The sequence below is a fragment of the Erythrolamprus reginae genome, chromosome 10 (assembly GCF_031021105.1).
Source record: "Erythrolamprus reginae isolate rEryReg1 chromosome 10, rEryReg1.hap1, whole genome shotgun sequence".
Lineage (NCBI taxonomy): Eukaryota > Metazoa > Chordata > Lepidosauria > Squamata > Dipsadidae > Erythrolamprus > Erythrolamprus reginae.
The window spans coordinates 5178662-5206484 of record NC_091959.1 but is presented as its reverse complement, the minus strand read 5'-3'; the positions used below and the strand labels follow the sequence as shown (position 1 = coordinate 5206484).

General features: G+C 44.1%; 1 protein-coding gene across 1 annotated transcript in view; it reads left to right on the top strand.

The window, feature by feature from the left end:
• The first annotated feature begins 3577 nt into the window (after positions 1–3577).
• Positions 3578–27823, top strand: part of TBC1D21 (TBC1 domain family member 21) — a 104463-nt gene continuing 80217 nt past the window's right edge. Inside the window, exon 1 of the mRNA XM_070762769.1 lies at positions 3578–3703. Within this exon, the coding sequence (XP_070618870.1) occupies positions 3578–3703 (126 nt within the window). The remainder of the gene's footprint in view (positions 3704–27823) is intronic.

The window sequence follows — 27823 nt, the reverse complement described above, 5'->3', positions numbered from 1 at the left end:
TGTTCTTGTTTCAGTTGCAAAAGACATAACTTCCCCAAATTCAGTTTCGGGAAGATAACTTCAGCTTTGGTGCCAGGGAGAAAGATGAGGTCCTGTCAACTATTATCTGCATATTTATCTGCAGAACCATTTTTCTCTTTCTCCTTCTCTTATTGTAATGCTTCTCCACACCCAACAAAGTCTGCAAAAGTAGAGAAGGGGCAGGAAGGAAAGTGGGCCAGTGAGCAGACTCAGGGCTGTGGGGCTGGAGAAAATGAAGGTTAGTTTTTTTTTCTTTTCTTTTCCTCCCTTCCTCTCTGTCTTTATTCTCTCAATCACTCTTTCTCTTCCCTTCCTCCTTTCCTTTCCTTTCATCTCCTCCCTTCCCTTCTCTTCCTGTTTGTCTTTCTTCTCTCATTCAGTCTTTCTCTTCCCTTCCACCTTTCCTTCCCTCTCCCCTCCTCTCTTCTTCTCTCCTCTTCTTTCCTTTCATCCCTTCCCTTCCCTTCTCTTTCTGTCTGTCTTTCTTCTCTCATTCAGTCTTTCTCTTCCCTTCCTCCTTTCTTTTCCTTTCCCTCCCTCACCTCTCCTCTCTTCTTCTCTCCTCTTCTTTCCTTTCATCTCCTTCTTTCCCTTCCCTTCCCTTTCATTCTCTTCCTGTCTGTCTTTCTTCTCTCATTCAGTCTTTCTTTTCCCTTCCTCCTCTCTTCTCCTCTCCTCTCCTTTCCTTTCCTTTCATCTCCTTCCTTCCCTTCCATTCTCTTCCTGTCTGTCTTTCTTCTCTCATTCAGTCTTTCTCTTCCCTTCCTCCTCTCTTCTCCTCTCCTCTCCTTTCATCTCCTTCCTTCCCTTCCCTTCTCTTCCTGTCTGCCTTTCTTCTCTCATTCAGTCTTTCTCTTCCCTTCCCCCTTTCCTTTCCTTTCCTTTCCTTTCCTCTCCTTCCTTCCCTTCTCTTCCTGTTTGTCTTTCTTCTCTCATTCAGTCTTTCTCTTCCCTTCCTCCTTTCTTTTCCTTTCCTTCCCTTTCCTCTCCTCTCCTCTCCTTTCATCTGTTTCCTTCCCTTCTCTTCCTGTTTGTCTTTCTTCTCTCACTCAGTCTTTCTCTTCTCTTCCTCCTTTCCTTCCCTCTCCTCTCCTCTCTTCTTCTCTCCTTTCCTTTCCTTTCATCTCCTTCCTTCCCTTCTTTTCCTGTCTGTCTTTCTTCTTTCACTCAGTCTTTCTCTTCCCTTCCTCTCTTTTTCCTTTCCTTCCCTCTCCTCTCTTCTTCTCTCCTTTCCTTTCCTTTCATCTCCTTCCTTCCCTTCTTTTCCTGTCTGTCTTTCCTCTCTCACTCAGTCTTTCTCTTCCCTTCCTCTTTTTTCCTTCCCTTCCCTTCCCTCTCCTTTCCTTTCCTTTCCTTTCATCTCCTTCCTTCCCTTCCCTTCTTTTCCTGTCTGTCTTTCTTCTCTCACTCAGTCTTTCTCTTCCCTTCCTCTTTTCTTTTCTTTTCCTTTCCTTCCCTCTCCTCTCTTCTCCTTTCCTTTCATCTCCTCCCTTCCCTTCTCTTCCTGTCTGTCTTTCTTCTCTCACTCAGTCTTTCTCTTCCCTTCCTCCTTTGCTCTCCTCTCCTTCTCTTCCTGTCTGTCTTTCTTTTCTCAGTCACTCTTTCTCTTCCCTTCCTCCTTTCCTTCCTTTCCCTTTGCTTTGCTAACATTTGCAAGGGACTAGAGAACAAACAAGGAAAATTCTCAGGCTAAATGACCCATCTGGGTGCTTTGTCATGCAAAACACCTGTTCTCCCACTGAACTGTAGCATGTTGCATTGACCTAATGGTAGAAGTTAGGCGGGGAGGGGGGGGGGAAACCAGGATATCCATTCAAAGGAAGAAGAAGAGGAGGAGGAGGAGGAGGAGGACAGCCTTGAGAAACGTCTGACTCAGCTCTGCAAATCTATCCAGACTGTTGGTGAAAACATAGTTTGTAGTGGTTTGGAAATAGCTGGATGCTTAGTACGCTTTCCATTTTAGTTCACTCCAGAGTCCTTTGGCTGATGATCCAGCAACTCATAATGATCTGAAAGCAGACGGCATATGAGCTGCATCCCAGGTGCTGCAAAAAATGCTTGAAATCTGAGATGCTGGCATGAGGCCCATGGTCCTAAAGGATCCCGGTTGGGGGAAAAAAGTATAGTAAGTCCTTCTGCAAATCCTCAAGGTCACCATGAGCCCAATGATTGAGAATCTCCATAGCGTAGACCAGTGATGGTGAACATTTTTTGGTTCGTATTTATTTATTTGTCTGTCTGTCTGTCTGTCTGTCTGTCTATCTACTGCTGTATCTATCTCTGTCTATCTATCTATCTATCTATCTATCTATCTATCTATCTATCTATCTATCTATCTATCTATCCTCTACTGTATCTATCTCTGTCTATCTATCTATCTATCTATCTATCTATCTATCTATCTATCTTCTACTGTATCTATCTCTGTCTATCTATCTATCTATCTATCTATCTATCTATCTATCTACCTACCTTTGAAAAGTGTTCGGAAACTTCAGGTCGTGCAGAATGCAGCTGCGAGAGCTATCATGGGCTTTCCCAAATATGCCCATGTCACACCAACACTCCGCAGTCTGCATCGGTTGCCGATCAGTTTCTGGTCACAATTCAAAGTGTTGGTTATGACCTATAAAGCCCTTCATGGCACCGGACCAGAATATCTCTGGGACCGCCTTCTGCCGCACGAATCCCAGCGACCAGTTAGGTCCCACAGAGTTGGCCTTCTCCGGGTCCCGTCAACTAAACAATGACGTTTGGCGGGACCCAGGGGAAGAGCCTTCTCTGTGGCAGCCCCGACCATTTGGAACCAACTCCACCCAGATATCAGAGTTGCCCCCACCCTCCTTGCCTTTCGTAAAGTTCTTAACACCCATCTCTGTCGTCAGGCATGGGGGAACTGACACATCTCCCCCGGGCCTATACAGTTTATACATGGAATGTTTGTGTGTGTGTTTGCTTTTAATAATGGGGTTTTTAGTGTTTTTTAAATTATTAGATTGGTTTTTTACATTGTTCTTGTTATTGTTGTGAGCCGCCCCGAGTCTACTGAGTGGGGTGGCATACAATCAATCAATCAATCAATCAATCAAATAAATAAGTAAGTAAGTAAGTAAGTAAGTAAGTAAGTAAGTAAATAAATAAGTAAATAAGTAAATAAGTAAGTAAATAAACAAACAAACAAACAAAGTAAATAAAGTAAATAAGTAAATAAATAAATAAATAAATAAATAAATATCTTCTACTGTATCTATCTCTATCTATCTATCTATCTATCTATCTATCTATCTATCTATCTATCTATTTATTTGACTTCTATGCCACCCAATCCCGACGGACTCAGGGCGTCTTACAACAACAGGATGAATACAATAAATGGACACCAAACAGTAAAAGAAGGCGAACATTATCTAAGGTTAAAACATTCAAAAACTAAAACCCCTTTTAAAAAGTTATTATAAGAAATGGCGGTCACACTCTTATACATACACACCATTCATACAGTTGGACATCGAAGATGTAAATTCATGCCCCCCCAGGCCTGCCAGCAAAGGTCATCATGGCCTTGCAGAAGGCCAGCAGAGTGGAAGCAATACGGACCCAAAGGAAAGGAGTACATCATCTGGAGTACTGCATCCAGTTCTGGTCACCACACCTCAAAAGAGACATTGAAACTCTGGAGAAGGTACAGAAAAGAGCAACCAAAATGATTAGGGGACTTGAAACCAAGACTTACGAAGAGAGATTGCGGGAACTGGGCATGGATAGCCTAGAGAAAAGGAGGGCCAGAGGGGACATGATAGCTGTATATAGGTATATGAGGGGCGGCCACAGAGAGGAGGGGGCCACTCTATTCTCCAGAGCATCAGAGGGCCGGACGAGGAACAACGGCTGGAAGCTGACCAAGGAGAGATTCAACCTAGAAGAACTTCCTGACGGTCAGAGCGATCAACCAGTGGAACAACCTGCCTGTGGAGGTTGTGAACTCCCCAACTCTGGACACTTTCAAGAGGAGATTGGACTGCCACTTGGCTGGGGTGCTTTAGGATTCCTACTCAGGCAGGGGGTTGGACTTGATGACCTGCATGGTCCCTTTCAACTCTAACAATCAATCAATCAATCAATCAATCAATCATCTAATCTCAAGGAAGATTAAAATGAATTTTGTCGTTAGATTATGGGAGGAAGCATTTCCATTGCAGATAGTTCACAATTTACCACAATTCATTTAGTGACTGCACGAAGAACACCAGGTTAGATAGCAGGTGACATCTCAAACACAGTCTTCAGAAGTTAATGCATTTCTGGGATTTCCCCAGAAATGATTAATAATTATTATAAATAATATAATAAGTATTATATTAATATAATATGTTATTATTAATAGATTAGGAAAATAAAATTTCCACCCCCTGAAGTTTCTAGAAAAACTTGACCTGATCTCTCTCTCTCTCTCTCCTCTCTGTGTGTCTCTGTATTTCTTTCCCTCTGTGTATTTCTCTCTGTATCATTCTCTCTCTCATTCTGTTGCTTTCATTCCTCCTTCTTTTCTTTCTCTTTCTCATTGTCTCTCCCTGTTTCTGTTCCTCTGTCTTTGTATGTCTCTCTGTCTCTCTTATTCTCTCTCAATGTCTCTCTCTTTCTGCCTCTGTCTCTCTCTATATATATTTCTCTCTGTCTCTCATTCTCTCCCTCATTCTCTCTCTCTCTCATCTCCCTTTCTTTCTCATTCTCTTTCTCTCTTTCTCCCTGTTTCTGTTCCTCTGTCTGTTTCTCTGTCTCTCTTATTCTCTCTCAATGTTTCTCTCATTCTGTCTCTCTCTCTCTGTATTTCTCTGTCTCTCATTCTCTCCCTCATTCTCTCTCTCTCTCTCATCTCCCTTTCTTTCTCATTCTCTTTCTCTCTTTCTCTCTCCCTGTTTCTGTTCCTCTGTCTGTCTGTTTCTCTGTCTCTCTTATTCTCTCTCAATGTCTCTCTCTTTCCATCTCTCTTTGTATTTCTCTCTGTCATTCTCTCCCTCATTCTCTCTCTCATCTCCCTTTCTTTCTCATTCTCTTTCTCTCTTTCTCTCCCTATTTCTGTTCTTCTGTCTGTCTGTTTCTCTGTCTCTCTTATTCTCTCTCAATGTCTCTCTCATTCTGTCTCTGTCTCTCTGTATTTCTCTCTGTCTCTCATTCTCTCCCTCATTCTCTCTCTCTCTCATCTCCTTCTCTCTTTCTCTCTCCCTGTTTCTGTTCTTCTGTCTGTCTGTTTCTCTGTCTCTCTTATTCTCTCTCAATGTCTCTCTCTTTCTGTCTCTGTCTCTCTGTATTTCTCTCTGTCTCTCTCATTCTCTCTCTCTCCCTCTCTCTCTCGGTTTCATTGCTGCTGACAAAGATGTCATCCGCGCGGAGTAATTATCCAAACAAGTGGACATTGTGCTGCCAAAGGAAAGGAAAAAGAAGGCAGCTGGAAGATAGAAGGAGCACGTGGCATGGGAAGCTGGCTTCACAAAAACCTCCGTCAAATCCACTAAAGATGTAAGTGGGCCTGACAGCACCAGTGCTAATCGGTGACTCACCCTTTCGATATTCCCGTCACGCCACCAAATGGACTCTGGCTGAGGAGAAGGCCTATCAAGTTGGCAGCTAAGGCTCTGGAGATGCCCAGTCTTGAAAGGGGGTTTGAGATGCCACCTTCCATCCCAGGTCTACCGAGAGCTTTGCCGTAGGCTGACAGCTTCTGCAACCCGAGACAAATTCCTTGCGGTGTTTAATCACACTTGGCCAGACCAAGTACAGGATACCTCGGTTCTCTTCATGAATTGGTTCCAGGAGAGGGGGTGAGGAGCACCAAACATAATTTTCCCATAAGGAATAATCTAGTGAGTCCCAAGGCAGATAAGTCCTACCTTGTGCGTTGAGTATCAAGCAAACGAGGAGTACCAAGATAAAATTTTCATGTCGATATGTGTTGAGTACTAATTTTGATGAGTTTCAAAGCAGTTGAATGCCAGGGTACCAGTGTAGTCTAGTCTAGTCTATCTTCTCCTCTCTTCTCCTCTCCTCTCCTCTCTATTCTCTCTTCTCTTCTCTATTCGCTATTCTCTCTTCTCTTCTCTCTCCTCTCCTCTCCCCTTCCCTTCTCTTTTCTCCTCCTCTCCTCTCTTCTCTCCTCTCATCTCCTCTTTTCTTCTCATCTCTTCTCTTATCTCCTCTTCTCTTCTTGTTTCCTCTCCTCTCCTCTCTCCTCTCCTCTTTTCTTCTCATCTCCTCTATTCTCTTATCTCCTCTCCTCTCCTCCTCTCCTCTCTCCTCTCCCCTTCCCTTCCCTTCTCTTTTCTCCTCCTCTCCTTTCCTCTCTTCTCTCCTCTCCTCTTTTCTTCTCATCTCTTTTCTTCTCCTCTCCTCTCTTCTCTTCTCTTCTCTCCTCTTCTCTTCTTTCCTCTCCTCTCTCCTCTCCTCTCCTCTTTTCTTCTCATCTCCTCTCTTCTCTTCTCTCCTCTTGTCTTCTCTTCTCTCCTGTCCTCTCCTCTCCCATTCCATTCCATTCCATTCCATTATCTATGTTCTGTTCTGTTCTCCTATCCCACTCCTTCCCATGCCATACCATGCCATATCGTTCCATATCGTACTGTACCATACCATAACATGCCACATCATACCCTATCATACTGTACCATGCCTTGCCATGCCATATCATAACATACATGCCATGCCATGTCATGCCATGCTATGCCATACCCTACCCTACCCTACCCTACCCTACTCTACCATACTATACCCTACCCTACCATACCCTATCCTACCCTACCATACCCTACCCTACCCTACCATACCCTACCCTACCCTACCATACCATACCATACCCTACCATACCCTACCCTACCCTACCCTACCATACCATACCATACCTTACCCTACCCTACCCTACCCTACCCTACCCTACCCTACCCTACCCTACCCTACCTTACCCTACCCTACCATACCCTACCCTACCATACCATACCATACCCTACCATACCATACCCTACCCTACCCTACCATACCCTACCCTACCCTACCCTACCATACCAAACCAAACCAAACCAAACCAAAGAGTCATGAATGGAATGAAGAGGACTGGATATCAGGAAGGTTAAAAAGTGTATTTTTTGTTACATCTTTCAGTTTATGTCAATAAGAATGCCCTTCTAAAAACTGCCAATGAAAACAAGAGGCCACCTCGGATGAAGGTCCTTAAACTAGACGATGCACTTGGATAAAGATAGAGGAATGCACTAGAGAGTATCTACCCTAGTAGCTAACATGCCTCTCTTGCTATTAAACCTCACGAGAAGCCACCGCCAGAGCTTTCCTCCCATTAGACATCTTCTCACATGAATGCTATGCTCAAGGGCAGCCCCGCCTGGGAGAAATAGGGAGTGGGCTGTTTTCTTCCCGAGTAGCTTCTACAAAATTTGGCAAAGCTCTTTGCGTCTCCTCTTTGGATTCTAGAATAATAGAATAGGATAGGATAGGATAGAGTAGAATAGAATAGAATAGAATTTTATTGGCCAAGTGTGATTGGACACACAAGGAATTTGTCTTGGTGCAGATGCTCTCAGCGTACATAAAAGAAAACATAGATTTGTCAAGAATCATGTGGTACAACACTTAATGATTGTCATAGGGGTCAAATAAGCAATGAAGAAGCAATCAATATCAATAAAAATCTTAGGATACAAGCAACAAGTTACAGTCATACAGTCCTAAGTGGGAGGAAAAGGATACACGAAGAACGGTTGCAGGAAGTGGGCATGGCTAGTTTAATGAAAAGAAGGACCAGGGGAGACATGATAGCAATCTTCCAGTATCTCAGGGGTTTGCCTCAAAGAAGAAGGAGTCAACCTATTCTCCAAAGCACCTGAGGGTAGAACAAGAAGAATAGAATAGGATAGGATAGGATAGGATAGGATAGGATAGGATTTTTTATTGGCCAACTGTGACTGGGCACACAAGGAAATTGGTCTTGGTGCTGATGCTCTCAGCGTACATAAAAGAAAAATATACATTTGTCAAGAATCATGTGGTACAACACTTAATGATTGTCATAGGGGTCAAATAAGCAATGAAGAAACAATCAATATCAATAAAAAATCTTAGGATACAAGCAACAAGTTACAGTCATACAGTCCTAAGTGGGAGGAAAAGGATGATAGGAATGATGAGAAAACCCTAGTAGAAATAGAAGTGCAGATTTTGTAAAAAGTCTGGCAGTGTTGAGGGAATTATTTGTTTAGTAGTGTGAGGGCGTTCGGGAAAAAACTGTTCTTGTGTCTAGTTGTCTTCTTGAGTGAAAGTCTAGAGCAGGTGAGAACTTGACCGTGTTTCTGACCAAGTTAACCAAGGTGAGGGTTCTCCCTGCCTTCTGCCCTTGCTTGATCGCATCAGAAGAAGGTGGGGGGAGAGAATGAGGAGCACACACTTCTAGCCAGAGGTTGTCATTCGCGTGACGAGAAGAGGCTCAGAGGGTTGAGTACAGACAGCCTGGAAGGAAGGGGGTGGTGGTGGGGGGAGAAAGGAGAACGCCGAAGAAGTCTTGATCAAAGTCTGCGCTTGAAATGCCTCCAAGGGAACAGCCAACTTGAAAGGAGGAGATTATCTGCGATGTCGAGGGATGGCAGGTTGTGGAAGGATGGCCTAGAGCAAGATAGAGAAAAAGTTGAAGTATTGGGAAGGGGAAGAAGAAAAGGAGAGAAGGTTCTTACTGCAGAATTACAAAAGGAAGGGAGACTCCCCTAGAAGAAGGAGCGTGCCGGATTAGACAGCAAGTAACAGCCTAAGCCAGTGGTGGCAAACCTTTTATGTATTTATTTTTTATTTAAAACAAAACAAAACATTACAAATGGACAAAAACTCACAAACATAAAAAGAGATGCACGCATCCCAATTTCCAGCAGAAGCACCTATTGAGTTGTATAAGTTTTTACACCCGGAATAATAATAATAATAATAATAATAATAATAATAATAATAATAATAATAATAATAATAATAATAATTATTATTATTATTATTATTATTATTATTATTATTATTATTATTATTATTATTATTAATTAGATTTGTATGCCGCCACTCTCCGTAGACTCGGGGTGGCTCACAACAGTGATAAAAACAATACATGGTAACAAATCTAATACAGTGATACCTCATCTTATAAACACCTCGTCATACAAACTTTTCGAGATACAAACCCGGGGTTTAAGATTTTTTTGCCTCTTCTTACAAACTATTTTCACCTTACAAACCCACCACCATCGCTGGGATGCCCCACCTCCGGACTTCCGTTGCCAGCGAAGCACCCGTTTTTGCACTGCTGGGATTCCCCCTGAGGCTCCCCTCGATGGGAAAACCCACCTCCGGACTTCCGTGTTTTTGTGATGCTGCAGGGGAATCCCAGCAGCGCAAAAACGGGCACTTCGCTGGCAACGGAAGGTCCGGAGGTGGGGTTTTCCAGCGAGGGGAGCATCATTGAAATCGCAGCATCACAAAAACACAGAGGTTCGAAGGTGGGGTTTCGAGGACTTCGGTGTTTTTGCGATGCTGCGATTTCACTGATGCTCCCTTCGCTGGGAAACCCCACCTCCGGACCTTCCCTTGCCAGCAAAGCGCCCGTTTTTGCGATGCTAGGATTCCCCTGCAGCATTGTAAAAACACAGAAGTCCGGAGGTGGGGTTTCCCATGGAGGGGAGCCTCAGGGGAATCCCACCAGTGCAAAAACGGGCGCTTCGGCTGGCAAAAGGGGTGAATTTTGGGCTTGCACACATTAATCGCTTTTCCATTGATTCCTCTGGGAAACATTGTTTCATCTTACAAACTTTTCACCTTAAGAACCTCGTCCCGGAACCAATTAAGTTTGTAAGACGAGGTATCACTGTAATTAAAATCTAAAATAACAGTTTTACAAAGTCTAAAAAGAAAACAAAACAGAACGTTTAGGTCTATATTCACTGTCAAAAGTCTACATTTTATAGAATAAAAAGAACAAAAAAGAAAGAACAAACTTTGGGAGGGGGAAATTAAAAAAAACAGAGACTTTAAAGATTTTAACACAAGAAAAGAAAATATTAATTATAGATCCTTTTAAACCATGCGTTCTATTTTACATATTGATCGTTTCTATGTTTAAACCATCCGTTCATTGGATTTATATACTGCCCTTCTCCCAGCTTACAACCTATAAAAGAAGCAATAATGTACAATAGTTAAATCCAATTAATTAAACTAAATAAGCTAACTTAAAACCCCCAATTTAATTAAAATCAATCATACCCATTCCAGCAACAATCACACATGACATTCTTCAGCCAGGGAGCTAAGATCTAAACGCCTCAAGCCTGGTGGCATAGGTGGGTTTTCAAGTTCTTATGAAATGCAAGGGTGGAGGAAGTGTAAATCGCAAGGGAGGAGTTGATTCCAGAGGGCCGGGCCCCCCACAGAGAAGGCTCTTCCTGTAGGCTTCTTCCCCCCAGTTCCTGGGAAAGGAAGGTTGCCATCAGGTGAAGACAGTTGTTCAGGTGTAATTTCATAACAGGGGGAGGAGAAGGAGGAGAAGGAGGAGAGAAAGGAAGAGAAGGAGGAGAGAAAGGAAGAGAAGGAGAGAAAGGAGAAGGAGGAGAATGAGAGAAAGGAAGAGAAGGAGAGAAGGGAGGAGGAAGAGAAGGAGAGAAAGGAAGAGAAGGAGAGAAGGGAGGAGGAAGAGAAGGAGGAGAGAAAGGAAGAGAAGGAGAGAAAGAAGGAGGAAGAGAAGGAGGAGAGAAAGGAAGAGAAGGAGAGAAAGGAGGAGGAAGAGAAGGAGAGAAAGGAAGAGGAGAGAAAGAAGGAGGAGGAGAAGGAGGAGAGAAAGGAAGAGAAGGAGGAGAGAAAGGAAGAGAAGGAGAGAAAGGAGAAGGAGGAGAAGGAGAGAAAGGAAGAGAAGGAGAGAAAGGAGGAGGAAGAGAAGGAGAGAAAGGAAGAGAAGGAGAGAAAGAAGGAGGAAGAGAAGGAGGAGAGAAAGGAAGAGAAGGAGAGAAAGGAGGAGGAAGAGAAGGAGGAGAGAAAGGAAGAGAAGGAGAGAAAGAAGGAGGAAGAGAAAGAGGAGAGAAAGGGGGAGTAGGTTGAGGAGGAGAGTAAACAACTACTTCAGCTTCATCCACAACAACACACAAGCACACAACAGATACAAACCTAAAGTAAACCGCTCCAAACTCGACTGCAGGAAATATGACTTTAGTAACCGAGTAGTTGATGCATGGAACTCACTAGTGTCATCTCCTAACCCCTAAAACATCACCCTGAGACTATCCACCATTGACCTCTCTCAATTCCTAAGAGGTTAGAAAGAGGCGTGTATAAATGCACCAGAGTGCCTTCCGTCCCCTGTCCTACTGTTTCTCTTTTACTAGTATCATGTATATAAATGTTGTGATATCTTTGTACACCACCAATACGTAGGAGGAGGAGGAGGAGGAAGAGGAGGAGGAGGAGTTTCAAAAGTTTTACCCAAGCTCTTCGGAGACTGTACAGAGAGGTTATTGAAATCTCATAAAGTTTAATCAACCTAATAACACAGATAATATATGTTGTGGTTAGTTCTGGCTCAGCTCCTGCCCCAAGGACTGTGGATGTGGGGGAGACATCCACATGCTGCAGGCCTGTTTTGCCCCCGGTGGAATCTGATGATGAAGGCTCCTCTGACCAAGAAGACATGAGTGACAGGGAGGAGGAGAGTGGGGCAGACAGCTCAGAAGGAGATCAATTATCTAGCTCCTCCTTGGATTCAGAACGAGAGTTAATGATACAGCCACGCATGCGGAGAGCGATGCATAGGCAGCAACAACTGAGAGATTATTATCAAAGAAAATGAGGCCACCTGTGGTTGGGTGGGGCTGTGGTCATTAGTGAGGCTGCTATAAAGAGCAGCCTGTGGGTTTGGCCATTGTGGAGGATAATCTGATCGTTGTGTTTCGTGCCTGCTTTACTGACTTTGACCTTTTGTGTGCTGATTTTTCCCCGCTTTGAAACTAAACCAGAGCAAAGTGTGTTTCACTTTGTGAAAGAAGAAGGACTATGAATTGCCTCACAGCTGCAAGCTAAGTATCACAGAACTGATAAGGGACTTGTACAAATTACCAGTTTGTTTGGAGATGAGGGCTCTTTGCTATACCAAAAGAGGGCTTAGGTTAAGTGCATTTTCATTATAAAGAACATTGTTTTGAATTTTCAAACGTGTGTGTGTCTGAAATTTGTACCTGTGAATTTTTGGGAGGAGTCTACCAGAGAGCCCGACAGAACAATTTAGGGTGATTTAAAGATAATTTAAGAAATTTAACCGCAAGTCCTTTTTTGCAATGACCCCAAAGGCTACTGGTCCCTATTGCCAGGAGCCACTTCTCAGCTTACATTTAATATAGAACGATGTCTTCCTCTTCCTAGTACACACACTTCTTGATACGTTCAGTAAAGAGACTGGTAAAATAAACAGTTTCATAATCAGGAACAGTGTTCTCTCTAAATTTTTTTTGGGGTGGGCGGAAAAGTATAGTGTCTGAGCGGCAGTCCCTTCGGGGACTGGGCGGCACAGAAATAATAATAAAATTTCCCTCTCGGCTTCTGGGCAGGTTTGGAAAACTCTGAGTTGATGATGATTTTTAAGTGAGCGATTGCTCACTGCTCAGCTTAGAGGGAACTATGATCAGGAATCTGGAATCTGGAATGCAATTTTTTAACTTCACTGGCTCAGAATTACTGGGTTTGAAACAGTTCCAGCTTCAATGAGTAGAAAGAAAGAAAAAAAAATTCAAGAGTTTTAAATTACCTGCCACCACCCTTTGCTTGGCTCTTCATTTAACATTCAGAGTATTTATAAAATAACAAGGAGAAGAAGGAGGGACGGAAAGGGAGCTGGGATAAAAGGCAGCAGCTTGTGAATGAAGTATATATCTGGCTTGGGGAATTCGGCCTGACATTTCCTGTTAGGAGGAAATCTTGATTTATTTCAAGCGGAAAAGTTATGTAAGTTGCACTTTAGCAAGGAGATGCAATAAGTACAACATCCAGGTTCCCAGTAGGCCATGGGCAAGAGATTTGGGTACTAGGAGGAGGAGGGGCACAGACAGGGGCAGAGTCCGAAGAGGAATTAGCCTGGAATCTCGAGGTTCCCACAAGTGGTCTAAGCCCAGCCCCTCTTGGATTCTGTGAACTCTTAGTTAATGCCAAAATAATGCTAATAATGTTAGTTGTGTAGACTCCAGAGCAATACATCAGTTTAATTGAAACTTAACGTTTGGCTCTCGCCTTGCTTGCTTATATAAATTTAATGATTTTCTATATGAGTAGTTATAGTTTCTGCTGTCTAGAGAGATTATTGCAAACACCGTTCGGTTCTTTTTTTCCTTCATTTTCCTTTGCCTTCCTTCTTTTCCCCCGCCCTCCCTCACTCCATTTCTTTCCTTCCTTCCTTCCTTCCTTCCTTTCTTTCCTCCCTCCCTCTCAATCCTCCTTCCCTCCCATTTCCTTCTATTTTTTCTTCCCTCCCTCTCTTCTCCCATTTCCTTCCTTCCTTCCTCCCTTTCTTCTTTCTTTCCTCCCTCCCTCCCATCCTCCTTCCCTCCCATTTCCTTCTATTCTTTCTTCCCTCCCTCTCTTCCTCCCATTTTCTTTCCTTCTTTCCTTCCTTCCTTCCTTCCTTCCTCCCTCCCTCCCTTTCTTTCTTTCTTTCTTTCCTCCCTCCCTCCCATCCTCCTTCCCTCCCATTTCATTCTATTCTTTCTTCCCTCCCTCTCTTCCTCCCATTTCCTTCCTTCCTTCCTTCCTTCCTTCCTCCCTTTCTTTCTTTCCTCCCTCCCTCCCATCCTCCTTCCCTCCCATTTCCTTCTATTCTTTCTTCCCTCCCTCTCTTCCTCCCATTTCCTTCCTTCCTTCCTCCCTTTCTTTCTTTCCTCCCTCCCTCCCATCCTCCTTCCCTCCCATTTCCTTCTATTCTTTCTTCCCTCCCTCTCTTCCTCCCATTTTCTTTCCTCCTTCCTTCCTTCCTTCCTTCCTCCCTTTCTTTCTTTCTTTCCTCCCTCCCTGCCATCCTCCTTCCCTCCCATTTCCTTCTATTCTTTCTTCCCTCCCTCTCTCCCTCCCATTTCCTTCCTTCCTTCCTCCCTCCCTTCCTCCCTTCCTTCCTCCCTTTCTTTCTTTCTTTCCTCCCTCCCTCCCATCCTCCTTCCCTCCCATTTCCTTCTATTCTTTCTTCCCTCCCTCTCTCCCTCCCACTTCCTTTCTTTCTTTCTTTCCTCCCTCCCTCCCATCCTCCTTCCCTCCCATTTCCTTCTATTCTTTCTTCCCTCCCTCTCTCCCTCCCACTTCCTTTCTTCCTTTCTTTATTCCCTCCCTGTTTCCTCCCCCCCATTTCCCCTCCCATTTCCCCCCTCCCTCCAGGAAACAGAAAACAGAATAACTGAGTTGCAAGGGACCTTGGAGGTCTTCTAGTCCAACCCCCTGTTAAGCAGGAAACCCCACTTCACCGCCTGTCCTTCCTTGACCTGGAGGGCCCACGGGTCAAGGCTTCTCCCCGTGACTCCAACAAACTCTTCCCGACTGCTGAAACTTTTCCACTGAGCTACCTGCAGCCCTCAAAAATCAATGGTTCTGATTAGAGGGAACACTGGGGGAATAGCAAGCAGGAAGCAGGAGAGGAATAAATTACAACTGTTTCCCTCGGCCCCTTATCATCCCCAGCCAATCTCACAGGGATCCTGCACTAAGCATAACGAATGGGCAGCTCAAGGAAAGCAGAGGAGAAATTTACCTCCCTGGGAGGGAGGGAGGGAGGGAGGGAGGGAGGGGAGGGAGGGAGGAAGGAAGGATGGATGGAATGAAGGAAGGAAAGAGGATGGATGGATGGAACAATGGATGGAATGGAGGAAAGAAAGGAGGAAGGAATGGAGGGTGGGAGGGGGGAGAGAGGGGAGAGAGGGAGGGAGGGGGAAGGTTACTGAAAGGAGGGAGAGGGAGGGAGAAAGGAAGGAAGGAAGGAAGGAAAGAGGATGGATGTATGGAAGGATGGATGGATGGAATGAAGGAAAGAAAGAAGGAAGGAATGGAGGGTGGGAGGGGGAAGAGAGGGAGAGAGGGAGAGAGGGGGAAGGTTACTGAAAGGAGGGGGAGGGAGGGAGAAAGGAAGGAAGGAAGGAAGGAAGAAAAGAAGGAAGGAAGGGAGGAAGGAAAGGGAATGGATGGATGGAAGGAAGGAAGGAAGGAGGGGGACGCGCGAGGGGGGGGGAAAGGAAGATGGGTGGGGAAGATGGGTGGATGGGTGGGTGGAAGGATGGAAGGAAGGAAGGAAAGGAGAAGGAAGGAAGGAAGGAAGGAAGGAAGGAAGGAAGGAGGATAGATGGGTGGGAGAAAGAAAGGAAGGGAGGGAGGGAGAATGGAAGGAGAGAAACATTGACAGTGGGAAAGAAAAGGAGAAATAGTTTTGGTCTCCAGTACATAAAAAGACATTCTTGACCATCCCCGTCAGGTTTTGGGCATCGCTGTCAGCCTGGGGCTTCAAGAGATGTCACAGTTCGGACACATAACAATTGAATTTTCCCAACCCAAGGAGAGAGACCCTGTTGATTGATAACTCCATCACAAGCTGCCGTCTCAGGATGTTCCTCAGATGCTGCATTGACATTCAAATGGCACATCCTCGTCTGCCACTTCTTTAAAAATGACTAATTGGCAACTTAAAAAAAAACATTGCACAGAGAAAGAACAACCGCTTGGGGCTGGCAACTGGGAAGTGTGGGGTGAGGCGACACTCTTCCCCACACACACAAACCAACACACACACACTTTTAATAACAGGTCACACACAATTCTTAGGAGAAGGAACAGTTTCCATACAACAGATGTTTGCTTCACTTTTTTAGCACAATGAGCTAGACGCTCCGTGATTTATGACTTGCTTACACTGAGGTTGGCACAATTCATATTATGGTTATTTCTGAATGATGCAATTCCAGCTGGGGGAGGGGGGAGGGAGGGAGGAAGGAAGAGAAGGAGGGAGGGAGGGAAGCAAGTAGGGAGGGAGAGAGGGAGGGAGGTGGGAAGATAGGTAGAAAGGGAGAGAGGGAGGGAGTGGGGAGAGAAGAGGAAAGAGGGAGGGAGAGAGAAAGGAAGGGAGGGTGACAGTGAGAGGGGAGAAAGATAGGTAGACAGGGATGGAGGAGTAGAGTAGGGGAGGGGAGGGGAAAGAAGAGGAGAGGGAGACAGGAAGGAATGGAGACCGGAAGGGAAGAAGGAAGGAAGGAAGGAAGGAAGGAAGGAAGGAAGGAAGGAAGGAAGGAAGGAAGGAAGGAGAGATAGATTGATAGATAGATAGATAGATAGATAGATAGATAGATAGATAGATAGATGATAGGTAGGTAGGTAGGTAGGTAGGTAGACAGACAGACAGACAGACAGACAGACAGACAGATAGGTGGATAGATAAATGGATAGGTGGATAGGTGGACAGGTGGACAGGTGGACAGATGATAGATAGATAGATAGATAGATAGATAGATAGATAGATAGATAGATAGATAGATCTGACATACTTTGAAAGACATATAAAAAAAATCTAGGAGGCAACTGTGAACCCATGATGGAAGGCCAACCACTGATAGTTTATGGTAATTTGTAAACCAGAAGAGGCCTTTGACTGCATGGTCCAGGGCCTCAGACTGACTTATTGTGACCTGAAGACCAGCTGCTTGAAGTCTTTGTAGAGGAAGAGTGCAGGACCATTGGGTTCTTTCACACAAGACTTACTTTCAACCCAACGTGAGAAGGAGGAGTCCATTTCCTGAGTTTGCACCAGGAATGAATCCAGAGATCATGAATCCAACAGGTTCACACATACACCAATGCTCAGTCCCCAGAAACCTAACCCAGGTTAAGGCTGATGAAGTCTACCATGTGCCACTCAAGTCTCTGTTAGGTCTTTACCTGACCTGGTTCTGTTTGTTGTGGGAACACGGCCATGTGCCGCGTTTTCGAAGAGAGACGGTTATTTTTATTTCCAGAACAGCTCGGTTTGATTTATTTTCTTGCCTCTCTCAGCAGTAACTCCTTCTAGTCAAGTGCCAGCTGGGCTGTTTACGACAGCCGTAAAAGTCAAAGGCAAACATAAAGCCGCACCTGTCATAATTGGGTTTGATATATATACCCACAGAGACCCACACAGACACCACAGACAGATGGAAAGGTGGAGCGGGTCAATGAAAGGGAGGGAAAAAAATCAGAAGGACACCTACTGGGCTGGATCAGGACAAAGACTGTTGCCTTCAGCACCGTCTTGTTTTAGTCAATAGCCAAGATACTGAGAGCAATAGCACCAAGATATACCACTGTATACCAGGAATGGCAAACCTTTTTTCCCTTGGGTGCCAAAAGAGCGTGCCCATATACATAATCCGATGCCTGGGGAGGACGAAAACATCTTCCCCCCATCCCCATGGCAGCCCTGTTTCCCAGCTTCTGGTTGTTGTGGTTAGCTCTGGCCCAGCTCCTGCCCCAAGTACTGTGGATGTGGGGGAGACATCCACATGCTGCAGGCCTGTTTTGCCCTCGGTGGAATCTGCTGATGAAGGCTTCTCTGACCAAGAAGACATGAGTGACAGGGAGGAGGAGAGTGGGGCAGACAGCTCAGAAGGAGATCAATTATCTAGCTCCTCCTTGGATTCAGAACAAGAGTTAATGATACAGCCACGCATGCGGAGAGCGATGCATAGGCAACAACAACTGAGAGATTATTATCAAAGAAAATGAGGCCACCTGTGGTTGGGTGGGGCTGTGGTCATTAGTGAGGCTGCTATAAAGAGCAACCTGTGGGTTTGGCCATTGTGGAGGATTATCTGATCGTTGTGTTTCGTGACTGCACTGACTTTGACCTTTGTGTGCTGATTTTTCCCCCGCTTTGAAACTAAACCAGAGCAAAGTGTGTGTCACTTTGTGAAAGAAGATATAAGTGGTCATATCTCGGTGCTATTCCTTCTTACCTACCTACCTACCTACATACATACATACATACATACCATCCATACATTCATATCTATTTTCCTTCCTTCCTTCCCTCCCTCCCTCCCTCCTCCCTCCCTCCCTCCCTTCCTTCCTTCCTTCCTTCCTTCCTTCCTTCCTTCTTTGCTATCTACCAGTAGTATTTAGGCTTATTTACTGCTTCACAGTGCTTTTACAGCCCTTTCTAAACAATTTACAGAGTCAGCCTCTTGCCCCCAACAATCAGTCCTCATTTTACTCACCCAAGCTGAGTCAACCTTGAGACAATCAGAATCGAACTGACGGCAGTTGGCAGAATTGACCTGTAATACTGCATTCTAACCACTGCACCACTGTGATCCTTCCCTTTCTTTCTTTCCTTCTTTCCTTCCTTCCATCCTTCTTTCCTTCCTTCCTTCTTTTCCTTCTTTCTTTCCTACTTTCCTTCCTTCTTTCCTTCCTTCCTTCTTTCCTCCCTTCCTTCTTTCCTTCCTTCTTTTCCTTCTTTCTTTCTTTCCTACTTTCCTTCCTTCTTTCCTTCCTTTCCTTCCTTCTTTCTTTCTTTCTTTCCTTCCTTCTTTCTTTCTTTCCTTCCTTCCTTCCTTCCTTTCTCTCCTTCCTTCCTTCCTTCTTTCCTTCCTTCCTTCCTTCCTGACCTAACCCAGACAGGACCCTGCAGGATCCAGAAACATCACCCCTACACCATAAACTACCCCTACACCCATGTAAGCAAAACTATCCTGTTCTTCATTTGCATGGCAAGCGCATTTACAACTGCCGTCGACGGAGAGCAAAATAGAGATAAATTCGACTGATATTTGTGGCCCTCCTCCCGTGCATTTTCAATCGGCGAGACGCCCTGCGCTGACGTGGGGGAGGGGCAAATCCCGCCCGCTTCAAATAACACCTTTAGCTTTTAATTAGAAAGGTGGCCGATCTTGCCATGAAACGTTGCCGTTTATAGAGGTTGATATGAAGAAGGCATGCCGTCCTATGAAAGCACATCAATCTTCGGCCTCCGACCTGTTTTTATTTCTCATTCTCTAAGCATCTCGTCCGCTGGTGCTTTAAGCCAATAATGGAATCGCTAGAGTTGAGGGGGGGGGGGGCTGGGAGAAAGCAAACAACCGATATTACACTTCATTCCTTCTCCGTTTCATCCTTCCAGTTCAGAGAACGCCTGACTATCGGATGGCTTCCAGATCCGATGGCTTTCCCTTAATGCCAAAATGCCAAGCTCGTTAGGAAATGAAGTCTAATCCATCTTGAAAATGTGAAATCTGATTGAGGATGATCGCCAGCTACGTTATAAGTCTCATGAGCCAGGGTGGCGCAGTGGTAAGAGTGCGGTACTGCAGGCTATTTCTGCTGCCTGCAATTTTGCAGGTCGAATCTCACCAGGCTCAAGGTCGACTCAGCCTTCCATCCTTCCGAAGTGGGTAAAATGAGGACCCAGATTTTTTGGGGGGGCAAGAGGCTGATTCTGTAAACCACTTAGAGAGGGCTGTAAAAGCACTATGAAGTGGTATGTAAGTGTGATTGCTATCTTCCTTCCTTCCCTCCCTCCCAGTGGTTAGAATGCAGCATTGCAGGTTAACTCTGCCCATTGCCAGCAGTTCAATCCTCACCAGGCTTAAGGCTGACTTGGCCTTCCATCCTTCCGGCGTGGATAAAATGAGGACAAATATTGTTTGGGGAAGGGGGCTGATTCTAAACCACTTTGAGAGGGCTGTAAGGCACTATGAAGTGGTATATAAGTGCTATTGCTACCTTCCATCCATCCATCAATCCATTCTCCTTCCTTCCTTCCTTCCTTCCTTCCTTCCTTCCTTCCTCATGGGGCCTCTCTAGGAATCTCCTGGGAGGAAACAGGGCCTCCACCCTCCCTGTGGTTTCCCCAATCACACGCATTATTTTTATTTTTATTATTATTGTTGTTGTTATTGTTGTTGTTGTTGTTTGTTTGTTGTTTTGATGTTTTGTTGGTGTTGTTATTGTTATTGTTATTATAGTTATTGTTATAGTTATTGTTGTTATTATTATTATTATTTATTAGGGGGGGAATTTATTGGGAAAAATTGCTTCTTCTTACAAACTTTTCTACTTAAGAACCTAGTCACAGAATGAATTAAGTTCATAAGTAGAGGTACCACTGTATTCTACTAATGTAGATTTCTTAGGTGGGGAAATAGCCAGCTGAATTGACTTCCAATTAAAACAAGCATAATCCATCCCGTATTTACCAAAAGAAGAAAGTCAAGGACGTGATTTGGCTGGAAGCATTTATTCCACACAGCTGTTTTTTGGGGGGAGAGGAAGGATTTTTTTTAAGGATGGGTGTGATAAAGCCTTTTTTGCCAGTCTGTGGGGAATTATTGCCAGGTTACAGCTGATTGTTACAGATCGGTTTCTCTGTAGCCGAATAGACATTTGTCGGTAATAAAATGGCATCGCCCACAGATAGCTTAACCTCATAGATTATCCAATTGTCACAGCTGGCCATTAAGAGGTTGGATGGCAAGTCAACCTCTGGACCCACCAGTCTCCATCATCCATCACTTTCAGAGTAGGTAAACCTTTGAGTCTTTTTTTTTTTTTATGATTATGGATCACCCAAGCCACTACCAGGATAATAGCGAACCAGAGTTGGTATCAGACCTTATTGGTAGCCCTGTCACCCCAACTTCAGTCAGTAGGATGGGGTGGGGTGTGTTATATCAAATATGGATTAATTGACTTGGGCAATTGAATTGGAGTCCAACTCCAAACAGTTCGTTCATTCATTCATTCATTCATTCATTCATCTTCTATGCTGCCCACTCATTATGTCTTGCCTAGAGTTAAAGCAACTGCTCTACAACCAAGGAGAGATTCAACCTGGAAATATTTATTTTATTTTTATTTATTTATTTATTTATTTTGTCCAATACACAATGAGGGTTTTAGTGGGTATCTATCTATATACACATAGTAAAATATACGATGAAGGTTATAGAGGAGATACTCATAGTAAAATATATCTAAGAAATAATAGAAAAGAAGATATAGTAATAGAACATATCAATGAAAGAATAGAAAAGAAGATATAGTAATAGAACATATCAATGAAAGAATAGAAGAAGAGATATAGGAATAGAAGAAAGGTATAGGAGATATAGGAGAGCAATAGGACAGGGGACGGAAGGGACTCTAGTGCACTTGTACTCGCCCCTTACTGACCTCTTAGGAATCTGGATAGGTCAACCGTAGATAATCTAAGGGTAAAGTGTTGGGGGTTTGGGGATGACACTAAGGAGTCCGGTAATGAGTTCCACACTTCGACAACTCAGTTACTGAAGTCATATTTTTTACAGTCAAGTTTGGAGCAGTTAATATTAAGTTTAAATCTGTTGTGTGCTCTTGTGTTGTTGTGGTTGAAGCTGAAGTAGTTGCTGACAGGAGGAACTTTCTGATGATGAGAGCGATCAGCTAGTGGAACAGAAGTTGCCTATGGAGGTTGTGAGAGCTCCAACACTTGAGACTTTCAAAGGGAGATTGGACTGACATTTTTTCCAAAATGGTGTAGGGACTCCTGTTTGAGTGAGGGGTTGGACTAGATGACCTTCAAGGTTCCTGTCTGTCTGTCTGTCTGTCTGTCTGTCTGTCTGTCTGTCTGATCTATCTATCTATCTATCTATCTATCTATCTATCTATCTATCTATCTATCTATCTATCTATCTATGTCTGTCACGCTCTCTTTCTCTTTCTCTCTTTCTCTCTCTTCTCTCTCTTTCTCTCTTTCTTCCTTTCTCTCTTTCTGTCTCTCTGTCTCTCCATCTCTCTGTCTCTGTCTCTCTCTCTCTTACTCACTCACTCACCTTTTCTCCCTCTTCCCCTTCTCTACCACTATACGAAGTGACCTGAAATCTCTCTGGAAGATCAATGGCTGAGCCTTTTGTTGCTGCGGCTCTTTCTTGTTGTTGTTGCAGAGTTCTCCCCCCCCCCTTTTGTGTGTGTGTGTGTGTGAGTGTGTGAAAGTAATACATTGCACAGAAGCAGCGGCCGCACACTCCCCCTGGAGAATTGTAATGAGCGTTTCTCCGGGCTTTAATAGGCAACCTTCTCTGGCATTCTCCAATTCCAACTAATTCTTCCATTATCCTGTCTTAATGAACAACTGCAGGCTTTTCACTTGCGAGACATTTCGCTCTCGCTCCCCATGAGTTGCTGCCCACAAATTCAAATTATGGGGCCTCCTCCTCTTTCCCACCCCTCCACAACCACCCAAACTCCTACCAGCATGTTAATAGGGCCACAGTTTCTGCCACACCTAACAACCCAAAAGAACAACAGGAAAAAAGGCTCTGGGATCAAATCTAGCAAGGATTGTTGGTTTGTTGGTTTGTTTGTTCAACTGGGTCTAGAAAGCTTAGAACTACGGCGCCTAAAACATGATTTAAGTATTGCCCATAAGATCATATGCTGCAACGTCCTACCGGTCAATGAAGAAGACCTGGGAGACCGCCAACGATAAAACCCTCTCGCATCCTGGACATAAACTGTTTCAACTCCTACCCTCAAAACATCACTACAGAGCACTGCACACCAAGACAACTAGACACAAGAACAGTTTTTCCCCGAACGCCATCACTCTACTAAACAAATAATTCCCTCAACACTGTCAGACTTTCTACTAAATCTGCACTTCTATTCTACTAGTTTTTCTCATCATTCCTTTCACCCATTTCCTCCCATGTTGACTGTATGACTGTAACTTGTTGCTTATATCCTAAGATTTGTATTAATATTGCTTCTTCATTGCTTATTTGACCCCTATGACAATCATTAAGTGTCGTACCACAGGATTCTTGACAAATGTATATTTTATTTTAGGTACACTGAGAGCATATGCACCAAGACAAATTCCTTGTGTGTCCAATCACACTTGGTCAATAAAATTCTATTCTATTTTAATATGGCAAAATCTCCGTTGACACCCCGCTCTGGAGCAAGCCAGAGGTGATATTTGCTGGTTCTCTGAACGACTCAAAATTTCTGCTACCGGTTCCCCAGAACCTCTCAGAACCTGCTGGATTTCAGCCCTGCTTTAATCCATGCCAGCCTCTGCAAGGGGGTGACTAACAGGATCAGTCCTTGGCATTTAAGCAGAGGGGGGGGGACAGATTAGGTCTTGCAAGCTTAAGGCAACGTTCTCAAACCATGAACGACACATGACGGTTCTTCTAAGCCGAGTTCTTTATAGTTTCATGCCGATAGACAGCATCTTGCCACACTGAGGTTTCTATTCAACGCACCGCAAAAGTCTAGATTATTTCATACGTTCAGCCAGCAGACATGATTAAATCAAACGGAGCTTCATGTTTTCTCGGTTGCGACAAGAAAAGAGGCCACGGAAATATCTCTGTGCTCAGCAACAATATCCTTGATGTGTGGCAGTTTTGCTTTCTGTATTCTGTTTCCACAGACACAATAAAGCCATCACTAGAAATCTAGATTTGTCACTTCTTACTATGAAATGTAAATTGAAAAATGAGGCAAAATGACTCTCTCTCTCTCTTTTCTTTCTTTCTTTCTCTCTCCCTCCCTCTCTCTCTCTCCATTTAACAATAGCACCAGGAAAAGTCATAAATCAGGGTAAAACGCAATTAAGAAGGGTCTTGCTTAGCAACAGAAATTTGGGTTTGATTGTTGTAAGTCAAGAACTAGCTGTAAATCACAGCCAATGCAATGGAGGCCAATTATGTAAAGCACTGTGAAGTGGTATATAAATCTAAGTGCTATTGCTTCCTTCCTTCCTTATTCCTTCTTTCCTTCCTTCTTTCCTTCCTTCTTTCCTTCCTTCTTTCCTTCCTTCTTTCCTTCCTTCTTTCCTTCCTTCTTTCCTTCCTTCTTTCCTTCCTTATTCCTTCTTTCCTTCTTTCCTTCTTTCCTTCTTTCCTTCTTTCCTTCTTTCCTTCTTTCCTTCTTTCCTTCTTTCCTTCTTTCCTTCTTTCCTTCTTTCCTTCTTTCCTTCTTTCCTTCTTTCCTTCTTTCCTTCTTTCCTTCTTTCCTTCTTTCCTTCTTTCCTTCTTTCCTTCTTTCCTTCTTTCCTTCTTTCCTTCTTTCCTTCTTTCCTTCTTTCCTTCTTTCCTTCCTTCCAATGTTCAAATGTTCAGGTTGGGAATGCCTATTTTTATGGGCCCCGAATGACCTACTCTTGCCCAGGAGGAAGATGGAAAGAAGAGTGGAGGAGCATTCCAAGCGGTAAACAGCTTTAAAGAACGGAAGACTTCCACCCCTCCAGAAAATAATTCAAGTAAAGAGAGTCATTTGGCTCAGAAGAAAGACTGATTATTGGCGAGGTGAAAGAGAGGGATCTTATTTCTCTTCTGTGTAACCTTTACGTGTGTGTTCATTCAAACATCTGTTCAGTCCTGGAGTCTTCAGCAGGAGTGACTGCTAAGTAGTGACTATCTGAATGAGTCAAAGTAGACTCAGTAGACAAAGTAGACCATCGTCTTTGACATCTCATATAATTGACAGTCCCTTCAGTCTAGTGGTGAAGAGGTTAGCCTACAAAGCAGGAGATGGCTATTTCTAGCTTCTAGCCTTGGGCATAAAGCCAGCTAGGCAAATTTTGGGCCAATCACCAGGAGACGGTGAGTTCTAATCCCGCCTTATGCATGAAAGCTGGCTGGGTGACTTTGGGCCAGTCACCAGGAGACTGGGTGTTCTAGTCCCGCCTTAGGCACGAAAGCAGGCTGGACGACTTTGGGCCAATCACCAGGAGACTGGGAGTTCTAGTCCCGCCTTAGGCACAAAATCAGGCTGGACGACTTTGGGCCTATCACCAGGAGACTGGGAGTTCTAGTCCCGCCTTAGGCACGAAAGCAGGCTGGACGACTTTGGACCAATCACCAAGAGCCTGTGAGTTCTAGTCCCGCCTTTGGCACAACTTTGGGATTCATTCCTGCTTATGCAACGGCTGCTTTGTCCCACCGCCAATCAGTCCAGGTTCTCCAAGGAACTCCCAATTTATGACAAGCACCCTCTAAACCGCAACAAAAAGTTCTGAGCTATGCCTAGCAGCCACCTCTCCCGCTCTTTGCAAGCTGCTTTGATCTTTACTTTGTTGTTACTATGGTGACAGCTCAAAAATACAGAATTGCATGTCATGGTTTACTGTAAGTGACAAGGTTTTATCTCTGTTGCAAGGCTGAAACACAGATGCTGCCCGTCCAGGCACATCTACGAATCCAAAAATTGTTTAAAAACAGGAGACAGGCCACTAGCTCTGCTATTTTTTCCTGCTGTCTACCATGTGCCAAAAGTTATTTATTTGTTTGTTTGTTTGTTTGTTTGTTTTGTCCAATACACAATAATACACAATGAGGGTTATAGAGGATATAATCAGGCAGAATGTATTAAAGGGGGAATAGAGGAGAAAATAAAGGAGTGAAATATAACTATGAGAGAATATCAGAACAAGATATAGGTATAGAAGAGAAGATATAGGAGATATAGGAGAGACAATAGGACAGGGGACGGGAGGCACTCTAGTGCACTTATGTACGCCTCCTTTTTAAAAAAAATGTTTTATTTATTGTATTTAATACATAAAGAAAAACATATATTTACAGATCGTTTGCTGTTTTTTTTTAGTACACTTGTAATTTGTCTTTGGTTCAATAAAGATGAACAAAAAAAGAGAAAAAAATGATAAACTTACTTCATTACAAAACAGAAAGGTGTCGCCTCGAAAAAGTTATAAACAGATGCATGTATTACTGTGTATTGGACGAAAGGAAGAAAGGAAGGAAGGAAAGGAAAGGAAAGGAAGGAAGGAAGGTAAGAAAGAAAGAAAAAGGGAAAGAAGGAAGGAAGGAAAGAAAGGAAGGAAGGAAGGAAAGGAAGAAAGGAAGAAAGAAAGAAAGAAAGAAAAAAGGAAGGAAGAAAGAAAAAAGGAAGGAAGGAAAGAAAGGAAGGAAGGAAGGAAAGAAGGAAAGAAAGAAAGAAAGAAAGAAAAACGGAGTCTCCAATGTGAAGCTCCCAAGAGTGGATCTGATGTCCTTCCCTCCCCGTGGCTGATGTTCCCTTTTCACAAACGATCTCCCTCCGCGTAGAGAGAGAGAGAGAGAGATAAGAGAGAGAGAGCTTCTTGCAAACTGTTCTGTTCTACCAGGGTGTTCCAATTCCAATTAGTGGCCACTTTCTGCTCCTATTAGTAATTGCTGAAGAGATGTGGTGCCCCCGGCTACCATGTGTCCTCAGACGCACCCAGTGTGTTCACTCCATTACCCAAGAGATCACGTGTCTTGGGGGGGTGTCTTTCTCTCTCTCTCCTCACACTGGCAGTGTGTGTGTTTAAAAAGGCTTCCGTTCCCAGAAGCTGCTTTCGATGCTGCCAGTGACTTCCTCCTAAACCAGCGATAGGACGTACAAGGAGGAGAAAGGGGAAGAGGGGTTCTCGAGGCCCTTCCCTTGCACTGGGAAAGATGCCATCCGCCTCCTCGTTCGTTCATTCAAGCACTGTTTCAGAACTCCCATTCACGGTCAGGTTTCCGTTCCTTTCTCCTTGCAACAGAGTGAGGGTCTTCTATCAGTTCTGCTTTTTTTTCCCCGAAAAGGAGGTCATAGATCACGAAAACATCCAGTTGGGAAGCAACCAAAATGGTTGAAGGTGTGCTTCTTTTTCTTCTTCATTGCCTTGCAAGTCCAAAGTTAGTTAGTTACTTTCTAGCTCCTGGCTTGCTGGCTTCCATCCTTGCTTGCTTCCATCCTTGCTTTCATCCTTGCTTGCTTCCATCCTTGCTTCCATCCTTGCTTCCATCCTTGCTTGCTTCCATCCTTGCTTTCATCCTTGCTTGCTTCCATCCTTGCTTCCATCCTTGCTTGCTTCCATCCTTGCTTTCATCCTTGCTTGCTTCCATCCTTGCTTGCCTCAATCCTTGCTTCCATCCTTGCTTTCATCCTTGCTTGCTTCCATCCTTGCTTTCATCCTTGCTTGCTTCCATCCTTGCTTGCCTCAATCCTTGCTTCCATCCTTGCTTCCATCCTTGCTTGCTTCCATCCTTGCTTGCCTCAATCCTTGCTTCCATCCTTGCTTGCCTCAATCCTTGCTTCCATCCTTGCTTGCTTCCATCCTTGCTTCCATCCTTGCTTGCTTCCATCCTTGCTTGCCTCAATCCTTGCTTCCATCCTTGCTTCCATCCTTGCTTGCCTCAATCCTTGCTTCCATCCTTGCTCGCCTCAATCCTTGCTTTCATCCTTGCTTGCCTCAATCCTTGCTTTCATCCTTGCTTGCCTCAATCCTTGCTTTCATCCTTGCTTGCTTCCATCCTTCCTTCTTTCCTTCTTTCCTTCTTTCCTTCTTTCCTTCTTTCCTTCTTTCCTTCTTTCCTTCTTTCCTTCTTTCCTTCTTTCCTTCTTTCCTTCTTTCCTTCTTTCCTTCTTTCCTTCTTTCCTTCTTTCCTTCTTTCCTTCTTTCCTTCTTTCCTTCTTTCCTTCTTTCCTTCTTTCCTTCTTTCCTTCCTGTGATGAGTTGCTGCCAGTTCAGACCAATTCTTTAGAATTGGCAGTGGTGACCAGCGGTCCATGATCCTGAATCAGTCCTACAGTCATCATGAATTACCAAAAAAACCCAACAACTTGTGTACATGCCCACAGAACCAGTAGTAAAAAAAAAAGGATTTTGCTATTGTCCTAACCCCATCACCGACCTTTGTTGCTAGACCATAGCTTCTGCTTTTGTTTCAGTACATCATCTGCCCATCCTCTTGCAGGATGTGGTCAACCCCAAGGCAGGAGT